Genomic DNA, 15,437 nt, shown 5'->3' with positions numbered 1-15,437 from the left:
CTGCTCCCAGGAGGCTCCCCACTTCTCTTCTGCAGGTTTGGCTCTGTTCAAAGTAGCAATACCAGAGGAAAACCAAGAGACAAACCCAGCCATGATGTTTTGCCAGGACCTCACAGCAACCCCCACTCAATCAGGACATGGCTGTGTGCTGGAGAACTGGGAGGGGGAAGCACAATGTCTGCATTTACAGTGGTGTAGGGGGAGATCCAGGGAATTACAAGGGCAGCAAACTCAACTGCACCCCATCACTTACAAGTCATCACTGGTATCGGTGATGCAAGAACAACCACAATGTCAGGAGAAAGAGCTGAAACAGCTTTTGCAAATGAAAATGATGCCCCAGAGATCTCTGGAGTTCACTGAAGGAGTCATGTAGCTCATGCACAAATGGGGACCCAGTTTAGTCTATTTGCAGGCACTTTGCAGGGTCTCATGGAAACAGCTGTTAAAAAGCAGCTCAGCTACCACAGGACAGGAGGGAACATCCTCCAACAGACACACTGAAGGCAGGAACCAGGGTAATTCAACATGCTGCCAACATGAAAAGGGCGCTGCTGGCAGCTATTTGCCAAAGCTGCCAACTTAGCTAGAAGCAAAGGTACAGGACAGCTGTGGCCAGCTGCAGATGGACAATGAGCACTGGGAGGTGCAGCCAGAGATACAATCGGAGGCCTGGGGAAAGGAACCCCGATGTCCCATCTGCAGTGGTGAGCTCAGCCCCGAGCCGCCTGCTCTGTCTCCAGAATGAGCTCTGTGGACAGGGAACAGAGGCCAGTGGCGCAGCTCCAAACAGGACACAGCACAGCTGTGCTACTCTGCAAAGCTGGATGCACCGCGTCTGTCTGGGGCTCCCCAGCGAGGCGGGGCGACAGTGCAACCAGAAAAGGCACTCACAGGAACAATCACATGTACAGAAGAGCTGTGTGTTCCAGTGCAGAGCTGACAGGCGACAAGCTCAAAAAGCAAACAGAAACCTTTTTTCAGATAACCTGTTATGCTCCAGAAGTCCTTGTTGGAGGATGGTGTAGATGCTCAAAGCTTATACAGGTTTCAGAGATAACAACGTGAGTTCACAGCAGAGTTCAGGGCTGTTCACTGAAAAGTCTTCCCTCCAGCACCAGGAGCTGCTGAACTGTGATTTGAACGGGCCGGCAGAGTACTACTATTTCATTACATTGCAACAGGGCTACTCCCTTCCCCTTGGCAAAGGGTGTATGTGAAGCCACGTACAGGTGCTGGAAAGCAGAAGTGATATGTAACTCAGCAGAGACGGCCATGATGCAGGGCTGGGATATAGGTTTTACACTAATTCGCCTATTTCTCACCTGGCAGCAGGTCTCTGCCACCAGCCACAGCCAAAACCAAGAGCAAGAGACTCCAAGGGTAAGGAGTTGTCCCCTGCTCCCCAGGAGCTCCTTGCCCCTCAGCCCTACCAACCCAGGGGTAAGGGGCTGGCAGTGAAGCCCCCACCCTAGGCGTGTCAGCCTCACCATTCAGACACTCCATTTCGGGTTCCTCGCCTTCCGGGTGCTTCTTCAACCTCTTGGCTTTTCTCCGCTTCTTACAGTAGAACATCAGCCCCAGCACAATAATAATATAGGCAACAGCTGCCCCCACCGAAAGCCCAATGGTCTGGATCATTTTGTATGGTGTGTGGCTGCCAGGTCCCTCATCCTCTTCTGCTGCCGGCTTGTCTGTGGGGCAGAGAGCACCAAACCCATGAAGGTGTGGAGGGATTTCCCAAATCCTTCTCAGGAATGTGTTGGAGGAATGAGAAAAGCCCCCTCCAAGCCCCCGCTGCTGTGGCCACCTCCTTGTCCAGCCACAGAATGTTGGTCACAGCCCACGCACACTGTGCTTCATCCCAGTAGGGATGCTGCTGTGACTCCCTATAGCAAGCATGGTCTGACATGCAGCACCCACCAGTGGGGCCAGAAACAGGGCCTAGAGCTGCCAGGGGTACCAGCAGGCCATGTCCTGACATCAGGTACCTCCCTTACCTACGACATACAGGAAGGCCTCACGATGCTTGATGTTGCAGCTGTTGCCGGCGATACAGGTATATTTTCCAGAGTCCTCAGTGGTAACGTCGTAAATCACCAGGGAGCCATTGGGCATGATCTGAATCCTGCCAACCACACAGAGCCCTTTGCAAGCACCGGAGGGCAGAGGCACGCTTGTGGCACCTGCAGCCCCACCTCCCCAGGATGTCTCAGCCTCACATTCCCAGCGCAATCATCTTGAATCTCAGGCTGTGCAATGCTCAAGAACAAATGGTTGCAGCTCAACTGCAACTTGACAGGCTGTGGCAGAAAGGGAAACCCTGGGGCCAGGAGACAGCTAACTGTGTGACTTCCCCTTCCAAGCTGGGACCCCGAGACTGCACCATTGGCACCTGCATGCTCGGTAGGCAGGGGAGCGCCATGCTGTGCCACATTTCAGTTTGGAATTGAGGTTATGTACCTGGGCAGGAGCTTTCCGGGATCCAAAATCTTGTCCTTCCCTTTCCACTGGATGTGTGGCACAGGGTCCCCCTCTGCCTGGCACTGGAACATGGCTGTGTGTCCCTGGTACACTGTCGTGGGCTCTGGCTCTAGCTTGAACGTGACGTAAACTGAAGGCAGAGAGGCCGACACAAACGCTGTCAAGCTCGAGGGAACGGGGTTGAGCTTCTATAGGGAAGCAGCGCCAGCATTGGCACAGTGGCACACGCCCTCTCAGGCTGCATGCAAAGCATTGACAAACCAGACACTCAAGTGCTGCGGGGCAGAGCTCGGGGTCGGGACAGAACTCAGGGTCAGGGCAGACCCCTCCCTCTCTGCAGGGGCGTCCCAGTTGGGTGCCACCAAGGCAGACCCACAGCGAGGCTGGCACAGCAGGAAACCCGCCTGCCTGCTGCATAGCCCTCACCTGCTACCACGAGCTGCACAGTGGCACGGATCTCGCCCTGCGGGCTGTTGGAGGCGATGCATGTGTAGTTCCCTGAATCGCTCCTGCTCACCTTGTGGAAGGACAAGATGCCAGCATTGTGGCTGACATGGGATGGCAAGCTGCTCCCATCTGTAGGATGCAAGAAGAGGGATGTAGCGGTCATACATGAAGCCACACAGTGGCTTCTCAAGCAGCCGCAGCACTGCTGCTTCACCTGTGATGGACGTGGGCCAGCGCAAGGTTCCTGGGGCCCCAGGTCAGAAAGAGACACATTGCATCCGAGTTCCCCCTTACCTGTCTTAGTCCACTGGATGGTGGGTTTTTCCCGGCCAGTGGCTGAGCAGGACACTGTAACCTCCTTATCAAACTCCATGCACTGCAGTGGCTGGGGTGGCGGAGTGAACTTCAGCTTCTCTGCAAGAGACAGATGTGCTGTTAGGCACCCCCGCCCTGGCCGCAGGAAAGGCTGGAGGCACCATGTCTGCAACCTGCCAGGCAAAACAGTTCCCCACAAGAGGAGGATGTGGAGTGCTTGTCCAGCATACCTAGCACGTGCACCCGTGCGTATCCCTCGATGCTGCCTGCTGGCGTGCTGCTCACACACTTGTACATGGTCCCATCGTACACCTCCACATTGTTGATACGCAGCGTCCCATTCTCTGAGATCTCAAACCGCGAGTCCTGCCCAGAGCAGGGAAGGGAGTGAGGCAGAAATGACACTGTCACCAGCCCTGGCCTCAGACATTGCTTGCAGCACTCCTGACACTCCACATGCCCACACCATGCTTCACGTAGACACACCCCTGCCAAGACCCACATGGAGAACTGAGACAAGCTGCAGTGACAATCTCTCACGTCACTACCCCAAAAGCACGGGGCTGGCCAAGTGGCTAAAGACAGTCAATTGTGCACCTACACACCAGTAGGATGGAGATGATGCCAGGAATATGGCCAGAGTGGGGGTGACAGGGATGCTGTGCCTAGGAGTAAGGCAAGAAACAGCAGCAGTAGAGGAAGGAGCTGAGCAGGCGCCCAGCAGAAGTGCCCATGAGCAGCAGGGGCTTGCCCCATTGCCTTACCTCAGAGATGGAGACGCCGTTGCGGTACCAGGTGACGGTGGGTTTCAGGGAGGCCTTGCTGAGGCAGTGCAGGTATCCTGGCTTGCTCTCCTCCAGCTGGCTGTCCTTGGGCATCTCCACCCACTTGGGTACCGCTGGGCACAGAAGCAATGGATTACACAGGGCCGCTCACCACCCCTCTGGCCAGCACCAGTGCAGACCAGGCAGGCAGCGTGCAGCCAACCACGGGGTCCTGCAGCCCAGCCAGGAGAGACATGCCTCCCTCTATCAGCAAGGCAATGTGCCGTCCTACTGCAGTTCACCCCAACGCCCTTATCCAGCCCCCTTCTCTGCTCCCAGCCCTTCCCAGAAAGCTGCCTACTAGCCACAGTGATGCTCAGCTCCTGTTTCTTCTCTCCAGCCTTGTTGGCAGCATGGCATGTGTAGGTCCCTGCATCAGTCTCGGTGATACTGGTGAAAACGAGCTGCTCTGCCTCTTGGTGCACCCTGCCAGCAGTGGGAACTCGTTCCTGGTTCCTTTCCCACCAGACCTGAGGTGTGGGTATGCCTCGCGGGGCAGTGCAGGTCACGCGGTGCCCCTGGTTTGCTGTCAACACCTTCGGAGAGAAGGGTGCCATTTCTTCGATCTCTGAGAGGAGCAATAGACAGCAGGGATCAAACAGGGCAGTAATGTGTAGCCAACCCACCAGTCATCCCCATGGGAGCATCAGCCAAGGGAGAGTGCACACAGGCTATGCTTGCTTCCCTCATCCAGGCAGCAGGAGTGAGCCATTTCACAGATAAACTGAGCAGTTCTCCACATACTGACCCATCACTATACTGTCACATAGCTCCAGAGTGACACTGCAACTCTGGGACCCACTGCCCACCCTGCCACCAGCCCCAGGACCTCACCTGCCAGCCGCAGAGTTGCCTTCAGCACAAGAGCTTTCCCCCTCTGCCCATGGCCAACACACTTATAGACACCGGTGCTGCGAGCCCTCACCTGGGTGATCAGCAGGGAGCCATTGGCGAACACGGTGGTCCTGGGCATGTGGGGAGAGGCAGGGCTCAGTGGGCATCTCTGCAGGACATGGGCCAGGGGCACAGCCCTGTGATGTCCTACACGACCCCATGGAACCAAGAGGGAGACTCTTTTGCCAAATCAGCACTTCCCGGTGCCAGGGGCAGGGGAGTAGCACACATAAACAAGGAGGTAGTGGGACACATGCTTCATGGAGGAAAGGAGCTAACAGAAGTCTCTTTCTTGGAGAAGAGCTGTCTCCCACCGAAAGATGCATCACCAAAGTGGGCCAGCTCTGAAAGCTGGCACAGCCAGGGAAGGGGGCAGGGGGCACAAGGTGGCGCCTGGGAGCTGCCGGACCGCTGGGCATCTGACACCCAGACAGCATCACTTGCCTGGCACAGCCTGGCTGAGAGACAACCCGGGGTCCAGGACCACCGTCCACGGGCAGCCTGGGCTGGGAGATGTTCCCAGCTCTGGAGATTGCCCCCCACACAGGTGTCTGGGGCTCAGAAACATTCCTGGTTCTGGGGATCACCACACACTTGTATCTGGAGGTGCAAGGCAGCCATGGGCACAGTGACAGCTGCACAGGTGTTGGGGCTGGGAGGTGTCCCCAAATCTGGGGACTGGGATCCCCGAACCTGTGGGCATCTGGTACTGCGATGTGTCCCTAGCTCTGCGAATTGTCCTAAGTGAGTGTCTGGGGTTTGAGCTGTTCGCGGCTCCACGGAATCACCACACATGGACATCTGGGGCTGGGAGATATCACCAGCTCTGAGGATCACCACATGTGGGCACCTAGGGCTGAAGCTCCACAGACCCATTTGAGGACAAACCGCTTGTGCTGTCCTGTGCAGATAAAGGCCACCCACAAAGGCACAGGCCCTGCTACACCCAAGCCAGCCACACTGAGAAACCTATCCCAAAGCCAGCCTGACGCTGACCATGGCCTTCGGCACAGCTAGGGTTTGGCCTCTGCTGCTTCTGAAGCATGGTGCCCCCTTCTCCTCCCAACCCTGCCCACATCGCTGGGGTCCCTATTACTTGGATCTGTTGGTGACGGGGCTGTCTTCGAAGAGCCACTCCTGTGTGGGAGGGGGCACAGCTGCAAACTGGCAATCAAATATGGCCTCTTCATTCTTGGTCACGATGAGGTCCTGTGGGACAATCACTGCCTGAGGAAAGCTCTCATCTGCAACGGCAGAGACCACAGGAGGGTGATAAGAGCAGAGTGGCCTGTGGTGGCCCTTCACCAGCGCTCTGGAGGAAACACAAAAAGTGCTTGCATGCTGCTGGACTGAAGGAGGCAGGCACACCAGTACAGCGGTAATTACACAGCCAGAGCCCAGCACCGCATGTGCTACCTGCTCTAGGGAAAGCCCTGAGCACCCTGGGCTCCTAGAGAACAGACTAAACCTGGACCACAAAGTCCTTTGTCCAATTCCAGATACTTCTCTGAAGTCAACATCTCCTGCCCCCTCCCCAGCCTTGCCCCCAAAGGCCAACAGGGTGTCTCACCCACGCGGCACCACAGCGGCACTGGTATTACCAAGACCTGCGGCACCTACAGCCTCCAGGGTCCAAACCTTGTTGAAGAAGCAATGACCCTGGTGCTCCAGTACCAGGGACAACAGCACAGACCTGCTCCAGAAAGATGCAGGGGCAAATTAACAACTCTAGAGAGGGTAGGGTTCAAACCCGGCCAGACGTGTCAGACCTGTCCCTGGCCAGAAGTTTTGCATAGAGAGAATCACACCAGCCTGGCACTGTCCTGCGGCCTGGCCCCCACCCTGCAGCAGGGGGGAGGCTCTTAGTGGAGCAGTCAAACAGCCGGACCCCCGGCCCTGCACAGGGCAACACAACTCACCGATGATATTCAGCGTGAAGTTGTTCTGGCTGCAGACAAAGCCAACAGCACTTCGGGCACAGCAGTAGTACAGACCATTGTCATCGGGGCTGACACTCCGCAGTGTCAGCGTTCGCTCCTTGTTGCTGACAGAATAGGTGCTGTGGCCATCAGGGAGGGGGGTACCATCCTGAAACCACTGCCATGTGGGGCTGCAAGACAGGGGCGAGAGGGTGACGAGGTGCAGGGCACCGGCAGGGCTCCCCAGAGAGCATGTGTGTGGAGGAGACAGCCCAGAGATGGCCCATTTCCCTGGCTCTCTGTACCCGCTGCTGGCCCCGACACAGACACGAAGCCATGAGACATGCAGACAAGTGGACGGGACATGACTGGGAAGCAACGGAGAGTGACCGCAGCACACCAAGCAGCTCAGTGACTGGACTGTGACAGCCCGTCCTTACTGTGCTCCTTGCTACGCGGCTCTGAGGAAGCCATTTGCCTTCTCCCCCGGTGCTCAGCCACAGGCTCAATCCTGCCTTTCGCCTAGACTCTACTGAATCCTCGCAGGAGAGAGGAGAGAGAAACAGAGAGGGGAAGAGCACGCAGTAAACGTATGGGGGGACCCCTGGCCAGAATCCACTCCTCGGGAGGCAACCCTTACCGTGGGTGACCGTCGATGTGACACCGCAGCACCACTGTGGAGGAGGGCTGGATCTCAGCTACGCTGGCTGGCTGCTTCAGTACCACGCTGCCAGTCTCAATCCCTGTAGAATCAAAGAATATCAACACAGCTGGCTCTCCAAACCTACAGAGCCCAGGTGGGTGCTGACTCAGTAATAATCAGAGTGGGCAGCAAGGGCACAAGCACGCTTAGAGATGCATGAGCCCTCAAGCCAGCATGGAGTAAAGGGATGTCCACCCTGCAGATGTCCTGCTCTGCCCCGCGTAGCACTCCTCTGAGGGATAAGGGGCTCTGAGAGGATCTACAGTGCTCAGGACACGTCTGGTGCAGTAACTCCCCCATTTCATATACAAAAACGGGGAAGGAGGCAGAAGAAAGCATCTCAGACAGCCTTGGGGACATCAGAAGATGCAAGCAGCCTAGAGGGCACGAAGGGCACAGTTGCTGGAGGAGTCCTGCTTGCACAGTTCACACTGTCCAATCCCTGTCTGACCCCTGCATATGCTAGCAGGCAGCTTGGCGAAGCTGTTTCCAGCCTCAGGCCCTCCTAAGAGGCTGCTTCGCCCTGTCTGTGGCAGGCAGCACCTGGCTGCAGCACATGCCCGGCTGCCCTCGCCCCACACTCACACTTTATGTTGAAAGACGCATTGGCTGTGCGGGCCTCCTCCCCAGTGAGCACGTTCCTCGCTACACACTGGAAGACCCCGGCATCCCGGTGCCGACTGATAGCAGCAAACTGGAGGTTGCTGCCTTCCTTGAAGCGTTGCTCTGTGTCCTGCACAGGGAGCCCATTCTGCAGCCACTCAAACTGCACGCCTGCTGGCTCCTCCACCTCGCAGCGGAGGATGGCGCTGCGGCCGTGCAGCGCGTCCTGGGAGTACGGCTCCTTGGTGAAGAGGATCATCGCCTGAGTCTCCACAACTGCAAGACAGAAAAAGGAAGGCACATTTAGAGCACGAGGACCGGGAGAAGAGAGCAGGTAGACACATGCTGGTCTCAAGGGTCTCCAGACAGCTGAAATTACCATGTTAGGAGAAACATACCCTACAGCACATCTGCCAAAACCAGCCCCTGATGGGGAGTTTAGACAGATCTGTGCTCAGATGCCAACACGCGTGCTTTAAGGCTGTCTCCCTAGCAGTCACTGGGACAGGGCTGCCTGAGCCTGCCACAAGCCAAGGACAGCCCTCTGCTCCCTGGGGCTGGGGCTGTTCAGAGAGAGCTTCCTGTGCCCCACGGCTAAGTGCTGCACTGCCAGCCTGAATGAAGAGGGTCTCGAAGTGCGAGAGCCGGGGAGTCAGTCACCAAAGCACTAGAGAACAACCAGCTTCCTGGACAGTTCAAGTTTCTTTGAGCTCCTCTTGTCCTGTTTTTTGGGATACGCCCCAAGTCCCAGCCATGCATCAAGACTGCCCCAGACCAGCAAGACCCACAGATTGTTTCTAGGTTTTCCTCAAAGCTTCTCTCCTTGGGATCATTTCTCCATCTCACCTCCACATCCTCAGAAATTACCTCGAAAAAAAACTGGTCTGGAACAAGGATTGCTCATAGGAATAAACACAGCAGCTGCTGGTGCACAGCACAAGAGGATACAGCAGTGACACCCCAAGCCTGGGCTGGGGACTCAGCCCAGTTGCAAGCAGGAGTGGAAACAAAAAATTGCAGTGGTAGACCCCAGGGTCTGACAGTGGCTGTGGGGTGGCTCTGAAGGGCTGGAAGCATCTCTCTGCAGTGGTGGAAAAGCTTAAGAACCCTCCTCCACACACTAACTCCCACCCCAAGAGCTCAGGGTCCTGGGGACAGAGCAGCCAGCACTTCCTTGATGTGGCTGCCGAGGGACTGTGCTGGCATATCCCTAATCTGGCTGCTGTCTAGCTGCAGCCAGCCACGCAGGCGATCCACTCCAGTTACCAGCTGGCCACATAAAGGAAAGCAGACAAAGGGCAATTCAGCACACACCAATTGCTGTTGGACTCTGTTCCCAGCACCATGCTCTGCAGGGAAAGAGGCCAAGCCAGGCAGATTTTGAGCATCCTAGAAGCTATCTCTCACAAAGGTGAACGAGAGCGCGGTCAAAATGGTGCATTGCCACAACTGTGAGGAACAGTCCAGAAAACAGTTCAAAAACCAGGCCAGAAACTGGGCGAGTTAGATGAACAGGCTCCAAGCCCAGTTGAAGGGCAGCTCCTCTTTGGAGGCTAAGCCACATCCTCCTGCCTGCTGTTTGTATAAAAGCCAGGTAAAGGGACACGATTTGACAGGACATCTCAGTCACTCAGAGCTAAGGGTAAGGGATCCTATTCTGAAGGGGGTGTTTTGAAGGAGTTATCTAGAACACCACATTCTGTAAAGCCTCAAGAGCCCTTTCCATTCTGGAAAGCCTTTGGAGCTCGCCGTGTAGCACAAGCATGAAGCAAAGCCTCTCCTGCCTGCAGCTGCTCACAGGCACCCCCAGAGCCAGCCACAAATTTCCAGCGTAACTAGCGTGAGCAACCTCACTCACAGAGACAGCCAGGCACAGACACAGGAGCTCATCCAGCACTGCTGCTCCTCAGGATGAGGCTCCAGTCTCACAGCATGTGTCAGTCAGGAGCAGGGGCACCCCAGCATGTGTCTGTTAACCTCTTTCCCCGTAGCCCAGAGAGAGCAGCAAGGTGCTCCCATTGCAAACACCACAGAAACCTCTTCCCAAAGACACTGGCGCAGAGGAGACTGTAGTCCAGAAGCTCAGGTCTTTCCTGCCTACAGCCTTTATAAAATGGGACTGTGGGCTCAATTCTAATTTTCAGTCACCCCAAAGAAGCCACCGGGAAGGAGGCAGAAAGGAACTGGGAGGTCACAGGAACCGCAGTGCGCGATGACATACTGCAGAGCCTAGGATGTGGACCTCAGTGCAGCCTGGCTTTCTGCCTTCAGCACCCAACTGTGCCACCGACCTTAGTGTGCAGGCAGTGTCCCCAGGGCACCGTCCCAGGTTAAGTCCCACAGCTGCTGGGCAGGCATCACTTGTCAACTGTACTCACAGCATTTAAGGCCACCAGGAGTAGCCACAGACTGACCCTTGTGGCCTGAATGACAGAGCTGCAGTGTCCAAAGTCCTGTCTCCTGGGTGGTCTCATATTGAGCTAAGCCCCATCAGTGTGCTGTGCTTCAAGGGTCAGCATGTCCAGTGAAGTTTCCATTGTCAGCTACCCTGCACCTCCCCAAAAGCTAGGAACTATTCATCGGCCTGTGACAGTTGTCTCATGAACACATGCCCCAAGGCAACACAATCTGCAGGAACATGTGTTCTTACATAGGTACACGCATCTAGCTCCCTGCACATCAGATCTGTCTCACCAGAAGTGCTCACAGCAGGGTGGCAACCACCCGACCCCACACAAACACAGCTGTGCACTCACAGCACAACAGCTCATGCCAAAACGGGCTGCTGGGACAGAGACAGAAGCAAAAGGGAACAGGACAGTCAAATCCACTCAGGTGTGGACCTATAGGAGCTAGGTCTGTCCTTTTCCACAGATATGCTTCAGGGCACCAAGGCACATGCCCACCAAACCATACCTGCATGGTACAAAACACGTGCAAGGCAGCATGCATTAAGAGAGTTCCTGAAGGAGATGGATCAGTTCTTTTGGGGTCTCAGCATTCCAAAGCCTTTTGCATTGTACTAGTCATGCCAGCACTGGAGTTAGTGATGAGACACTTCTCCCTGAAGTTACAGGCCATTTGAGTATTAAGACATGGTATTTTCAATTAGGTGTGCTTCTGGCACTAAACTGCCAGCATTAGCAGTATAACACTAAACCGCAGCACAACTGCTTTTACCCCAGCACTGCCAGCACAACTGCGTTTCACCCAGCGCTGGCCAGCCAAGAACTTCAGCAGCCTCACCACATGTATCCTGCTGCCTCAGCAGCCCCCGTGTCCAGGCAGGAGGACACAGCTCTGTGGACAGGGGACATTATGAAGGCTTGGCACAAAAGCCACATGGGAAGCAGGGATTCCTCAAGGTTTTTTTACGAGGACCCAGTCCCCCGGTGAAACAGGAAAAGCTATTTATGTCTTTACCTTCCATCCTGGGGAAATGGACACAACCATTTTAGCTCAAGCGAGATCCCCATGATGAACATCTCACGAGCACAAGTGCCAAAGCAAACTGGGACAAATAATTGTTAAAGTGCAGTAAGAGCCATCAACTTGGGGTTTGTTTTGACAACATTATCCAAGGTGCCATGGACGGATTGGCTGCACATGCTGGAAACCACTGTCAGCTGCAAGGGAAGACCAGTAGCAGCTAGATGTGGTCCAGACGTTTTGGGGTGAAAGACATCAGAAGCCCAGAACTAGACACAGCTTTTCACAGTACTCTAAATCCAGAGCACCAGGGCCCAGCGTTCGGAGATGGAAGGTGCTGCACTCGCCCATGGAAGCCGTACAGCCCCAGTCCAGGAAAGGGCGGCAGTCAGCAGGGTTCACGCATCCCCTACATCCCCTCCACCTCATCTGGGCTTTTGGGACACAGGCTCAAGAACACTACCAAAGCAGAGGGCTATCTGTCAGGGGATGCCACTATGCCAGAGTTTGGCTAACACCTGTATAAAGCCAACAGACTTCACCACCTGTGCTGAACGAAAACCAAAATACCTCTGCTTCGTACCACTCAGCCAGCTGGAGGACCTCCCAGCACTGCTGTGTGGCAGAGCCACGGCCGGCCACGCACGGCTCAGCCATCAGAGGCTGCCAAACTGGCCAAGCGGCAGACAAGAGAGCTCCTGCAGCACCTGGTGGAGAGCAAAGGTGAGCTCTGCTCAGTCTGATGGGACACCTTCACAACAGCATGTTTCTGCTGTGGTTTCATGAGCTAACCTGGGCTGGGCTGCATCACTACAAGCTGCTGAAAGAAGCAAAAAGACTCTCTCTTCCCTTAGCAAGAGACATGCCAAAAAATACCCAGCAACACCAATTCTGTTGGAAGCCAGCTTAGCAAGCCCAAGCCAGTACAGAGCTCACCCCCAGTACCACAGCAGGACCACAGTCCTGCAAAGCCAACGCCAAGCAGCGGTCCCAAATGTGTGTGCTGGCAAACACCCACTCTCTGTGTACATACATGACACAAGCCACCCCTGGCTGGGAGAAAAATAAACCCTCAACACATGTTTCTGGCCTAAAACTATTTCAACTGTGGCTACAGAAATTTTTTCAGGAAAGCTTCAGTCAGATTAGATAAACATATGTGAAATGCAACACACTTGAAAACACCAGTGGTGTTCTACCCAAAGGATATTTCATTGAAATGCAAAACCCTCCTGTTTAGGTAACAGATGAAGGTTAAGCAAATTGTGTAAGGAAGTCACATTGGTACCTACAGATTCCCAGGGTATCATTCCTGCACACCACAAAGACAAATGATCTGCAGGGAGGGGGCAGGCACCAGCAGGATGCACAAAGATGGAAAGAAGTCTCAGATCACATCCCAGATCTGAGAGTATACTATGGCAAAGACCTGAACGCAGGAACACAGCATCCTTCATGCAGAGGTGTCCCCTTGCTCTAAATAAATTTCATTTATTTAAGCAGGCAAATAGCAGCTTCCCAGGAAAAATACTCATGCTAACAACGCGCTGCCAGCCTGCATTTCTACCAAGTGCATCTCAGTATTCTCTTTGGGCTTGGGAGCCCCCAGAACTCGGCTGCTGCAGCCTCCTCCAAATGCCACAGCGGGCTGAGCACATGCAGAGCATTCCAGGGTGACACACAAAACCAGCAAAGCTGCATCTGGGACAGACTTGGTGAGCAACCCTACAAAGCCAGTCACTGCTGCCTGAGCAAGTTTTCAATCCTGAGTTTGCCAAGCAGCAAAGGGCTCTCCACACCTTCGGCAAAGGAGAACCAGCCGTGGTAGCCTGGCAGCCAACCCCCTCGGGTGCCGCCACAGTGTGACTGCAGTGATTTAGCAGCAGGCTGCAGCACAGCCTGGGAACGGCTTTGTTTTGGGGCCGTTCTCCAAAGCTAGAGAAGTGAGAGACATCAGCGTTGCTGATTTCATCAGTGAGAGCTGTAAGAAAATGCACCAAAAGGGTATTAAGGATCTGAGGGAGCCATGGCAGAGCTCAGGGCTAGCACTGGGAGATTGGGGCTGAAGTTTTGGGGGGGTCCCACATCTCTGTTCCCACCTGGGCAGCACCAGGTTTGGCACACCCCAGAGGAGGTGGCAGCAAACTGCCCAGTTGTGTGTCTCAGTGTTCACCTCCAAGGCTGCACGCTGTCCTCCCACGCTGTGCCCTGGAGACAGCCAGGCAACTGGTAACAAACCTCATGGACTTGCAGACCCTCAAGGAGTGCTGGGCTTTGTAATCATAAAGACACAGCTGGAAAATGTGTGGGGTGGCAGGACTCATCCCCAGATCAGCCATCTCTAAGGCTGTATTCAGTGCTGCCAACAAGACAGAGAGTCTGTGGCCCTGCCACAGCCCAGCCACCTGGCAGTGACAGCACCCTGCCCACCTTCTGTACCATCCAAGAGGCCTGAGAGCACTGCGGATGCTGCCTGGCGAGCTCCTGCCATGGCAGCAAGCCCCAGCTTTCATGCTTATCTTGCAGGTTGCAAGGGAATGGGACAGCATTACAAGCCAGGTCTCGGCCGGAGCCCTGTTTTCCATCCGTTGCTTAACATGTCAGTGGCCATCCCACTCCAGCGCTTTGCTGGGGACACTCCAGTAGCCCAACCCCATCTCGGTGCTGCAGAGCAATTGTGCATACTGGGGAGAACAGGCAGCACATCTCCTGCCCTGCCTGACAGGCTGGGTTACCTACATCTTGAAGCAATCCAAAAATCATTGTCTCTTTGCCTAACGACATCACTTGGGAATGCAGCCTGAACCACAAGGCCTGCAGCTGCTGCACAGCCCCCCATCCCTGCTGTCGCTGCATCCACCTTGCCCACCTACAGTCAGCCACGTTGGGGAAGTAACAGGCAAGTTGGCTGGCAGTGGCACGTGCCTCAGGCAGGGCACCAAGCAGCAGCTGCGGAGGAAAGCAAGCCGGCAGCACAGATCTAAGCCGGCATTTGCCATGGCTGTGGTGCCAGCAGAGCCAGAAGCACACCACGCTGCTCCACATCCCCAGCCCCATGGCTGGGATTGGGAGATCCATGCTCCCCTCAAGCCCGAGCCAGCCACCCCCAGGCATGCCCAGTGCCCAGCTCCTGGGCACCTCCTCACCGTGCTAAACAGCTCCAGACAGAGGACAGCCAGGGAAAAGGAATAGATCCATTTCACTTTGTACCCAGAAGAGCCTAGGTTACCAACCTCTTAAGACAGCACAGCTGATGCAAGGATATGAGTAATCCCAAAGCTGCTCGCAACCAAACAAGGAATTAAAAGCATGGGAATGGGATTTGGGAGAGAGCTTTGTGCCAGTTTAAGGTTTCCTGGTTTGGAAAGTCAGCCCAGCATGGTGGGGCTTCTGCAGCTGGTAGCCCAGCCCCACTCCCCAGCAGCGCTCCTTATGCTGCAGACTTGCTTCCAGGAGCACTTCAGCGAAGTTCACCCTGGGTCAGCTCAGCCAGATGTGCAAGCCAGCTCCTTTAATGCTCTGCATCTGGAACAGCAGATTAGAGGAGCTGCAACACATCTGCAGCGAGTGCCCAGGGCAGCAAAGCCCAGAGCACCCAAACTACATGCTCCTCCTCTTCTCCCCTGCCCGCAGGCATCCGGACTCTGCCCCAGCTGTGGAGGGGGACAGCTGGCTTACCAGGGACAAATAAAATGAAGACACACAGGTACCAGGATGCAACAGAAGGAGCTATCTGCAAAAACTGGCAGAGCCAACTCCCCCAAGGAGCTCTTCAGGCAGAGGACATGGCTGGCCAGTGTCTGTTCCAGCCTCTCAAAG

General features: G+C 55.3%; 1 protein-coding gene across 3 annotated transcripts in view; it reads right to left on the bottom strand.

The window, feature by feature from the left end:
- Positions 1–6: 6 nt before the first annotated feature.
- PTK7 (protein tyrosine kinase 7 (inactive)) overlaps positions 7–15,437 on the bottom strand; it is a 33,510-nt gene continuing 18,079 nt past the window's right edge. The window contains exons 2-15 of one of the 3 annotated variants that reach the window (XM_080408234.1): positions 8,172–8,465; positions 7,524–7,626; positions 6,884–7,074; positions 6,061–6,208; positions 4,905–5,035; positions 4,372–4,638; positions 4,011–4,144; positions 3,477–3,612; positions 3,226–3,345; positions 2,911–3,060; positions 2,464–2,614; positions 2,001–2,128; positions 1,491–1,694; positions 7–1,235 (exon numbers count right to left, since the gene is read on the bottom strand). In XM_080408234.1, the coding sequence (XP_080264360.1) occupies positions 1,171–1,235; positions 1,491–1,694; positions 2,001–2,128; positions 2,464–2,614; positions 2,911–3,060; positions 3,226–3,345; positions 3,477–3,612; positions 4,011–4,144; positions 4,372–4,638; positions 4,905–5,035; positions 6,061–6,208; positions 6,884–7,074; positions 7,524–7,626; positions 8,172–8,465 (2,222 nt within the window). In that variant the 3' untranslated portion in view covers positions 7–1,170. Of the gene's footprint in view, positions 1,236–1,257; positions 1,695–2,000; positions 2,129–2,463; positions 2,615–2,910; positions 3,061–3,225; positions 3,346–3,476; positions 3,613–4,010; positions 4,145–4,371; positions 4,639–4,904; positions 5,036–6,060; positions 6,209–6,883; positions 7,075–7,523; positions 7,627–8,171; positions 8,466–8,849; positions 9,280–15,437 lie in introns of those variants that run through there. The other 2 variants (XM_080408233.1, XM_080408232.1) reach the window with 2 other exon arrangements.

This window comes from Falco punctatus (assembly GCF_963210335.1).
Source record: "Falco punctatus genome assembly, chromosome: 12".
NCBI lineage: Eukaryota > Metazoa > Chordata > Aves > Falconiformes > Falconidae > Falco > Falco punctatus.
This window is presented reverse-complemented; position numbering and strand designations above follow the sequence as displayed.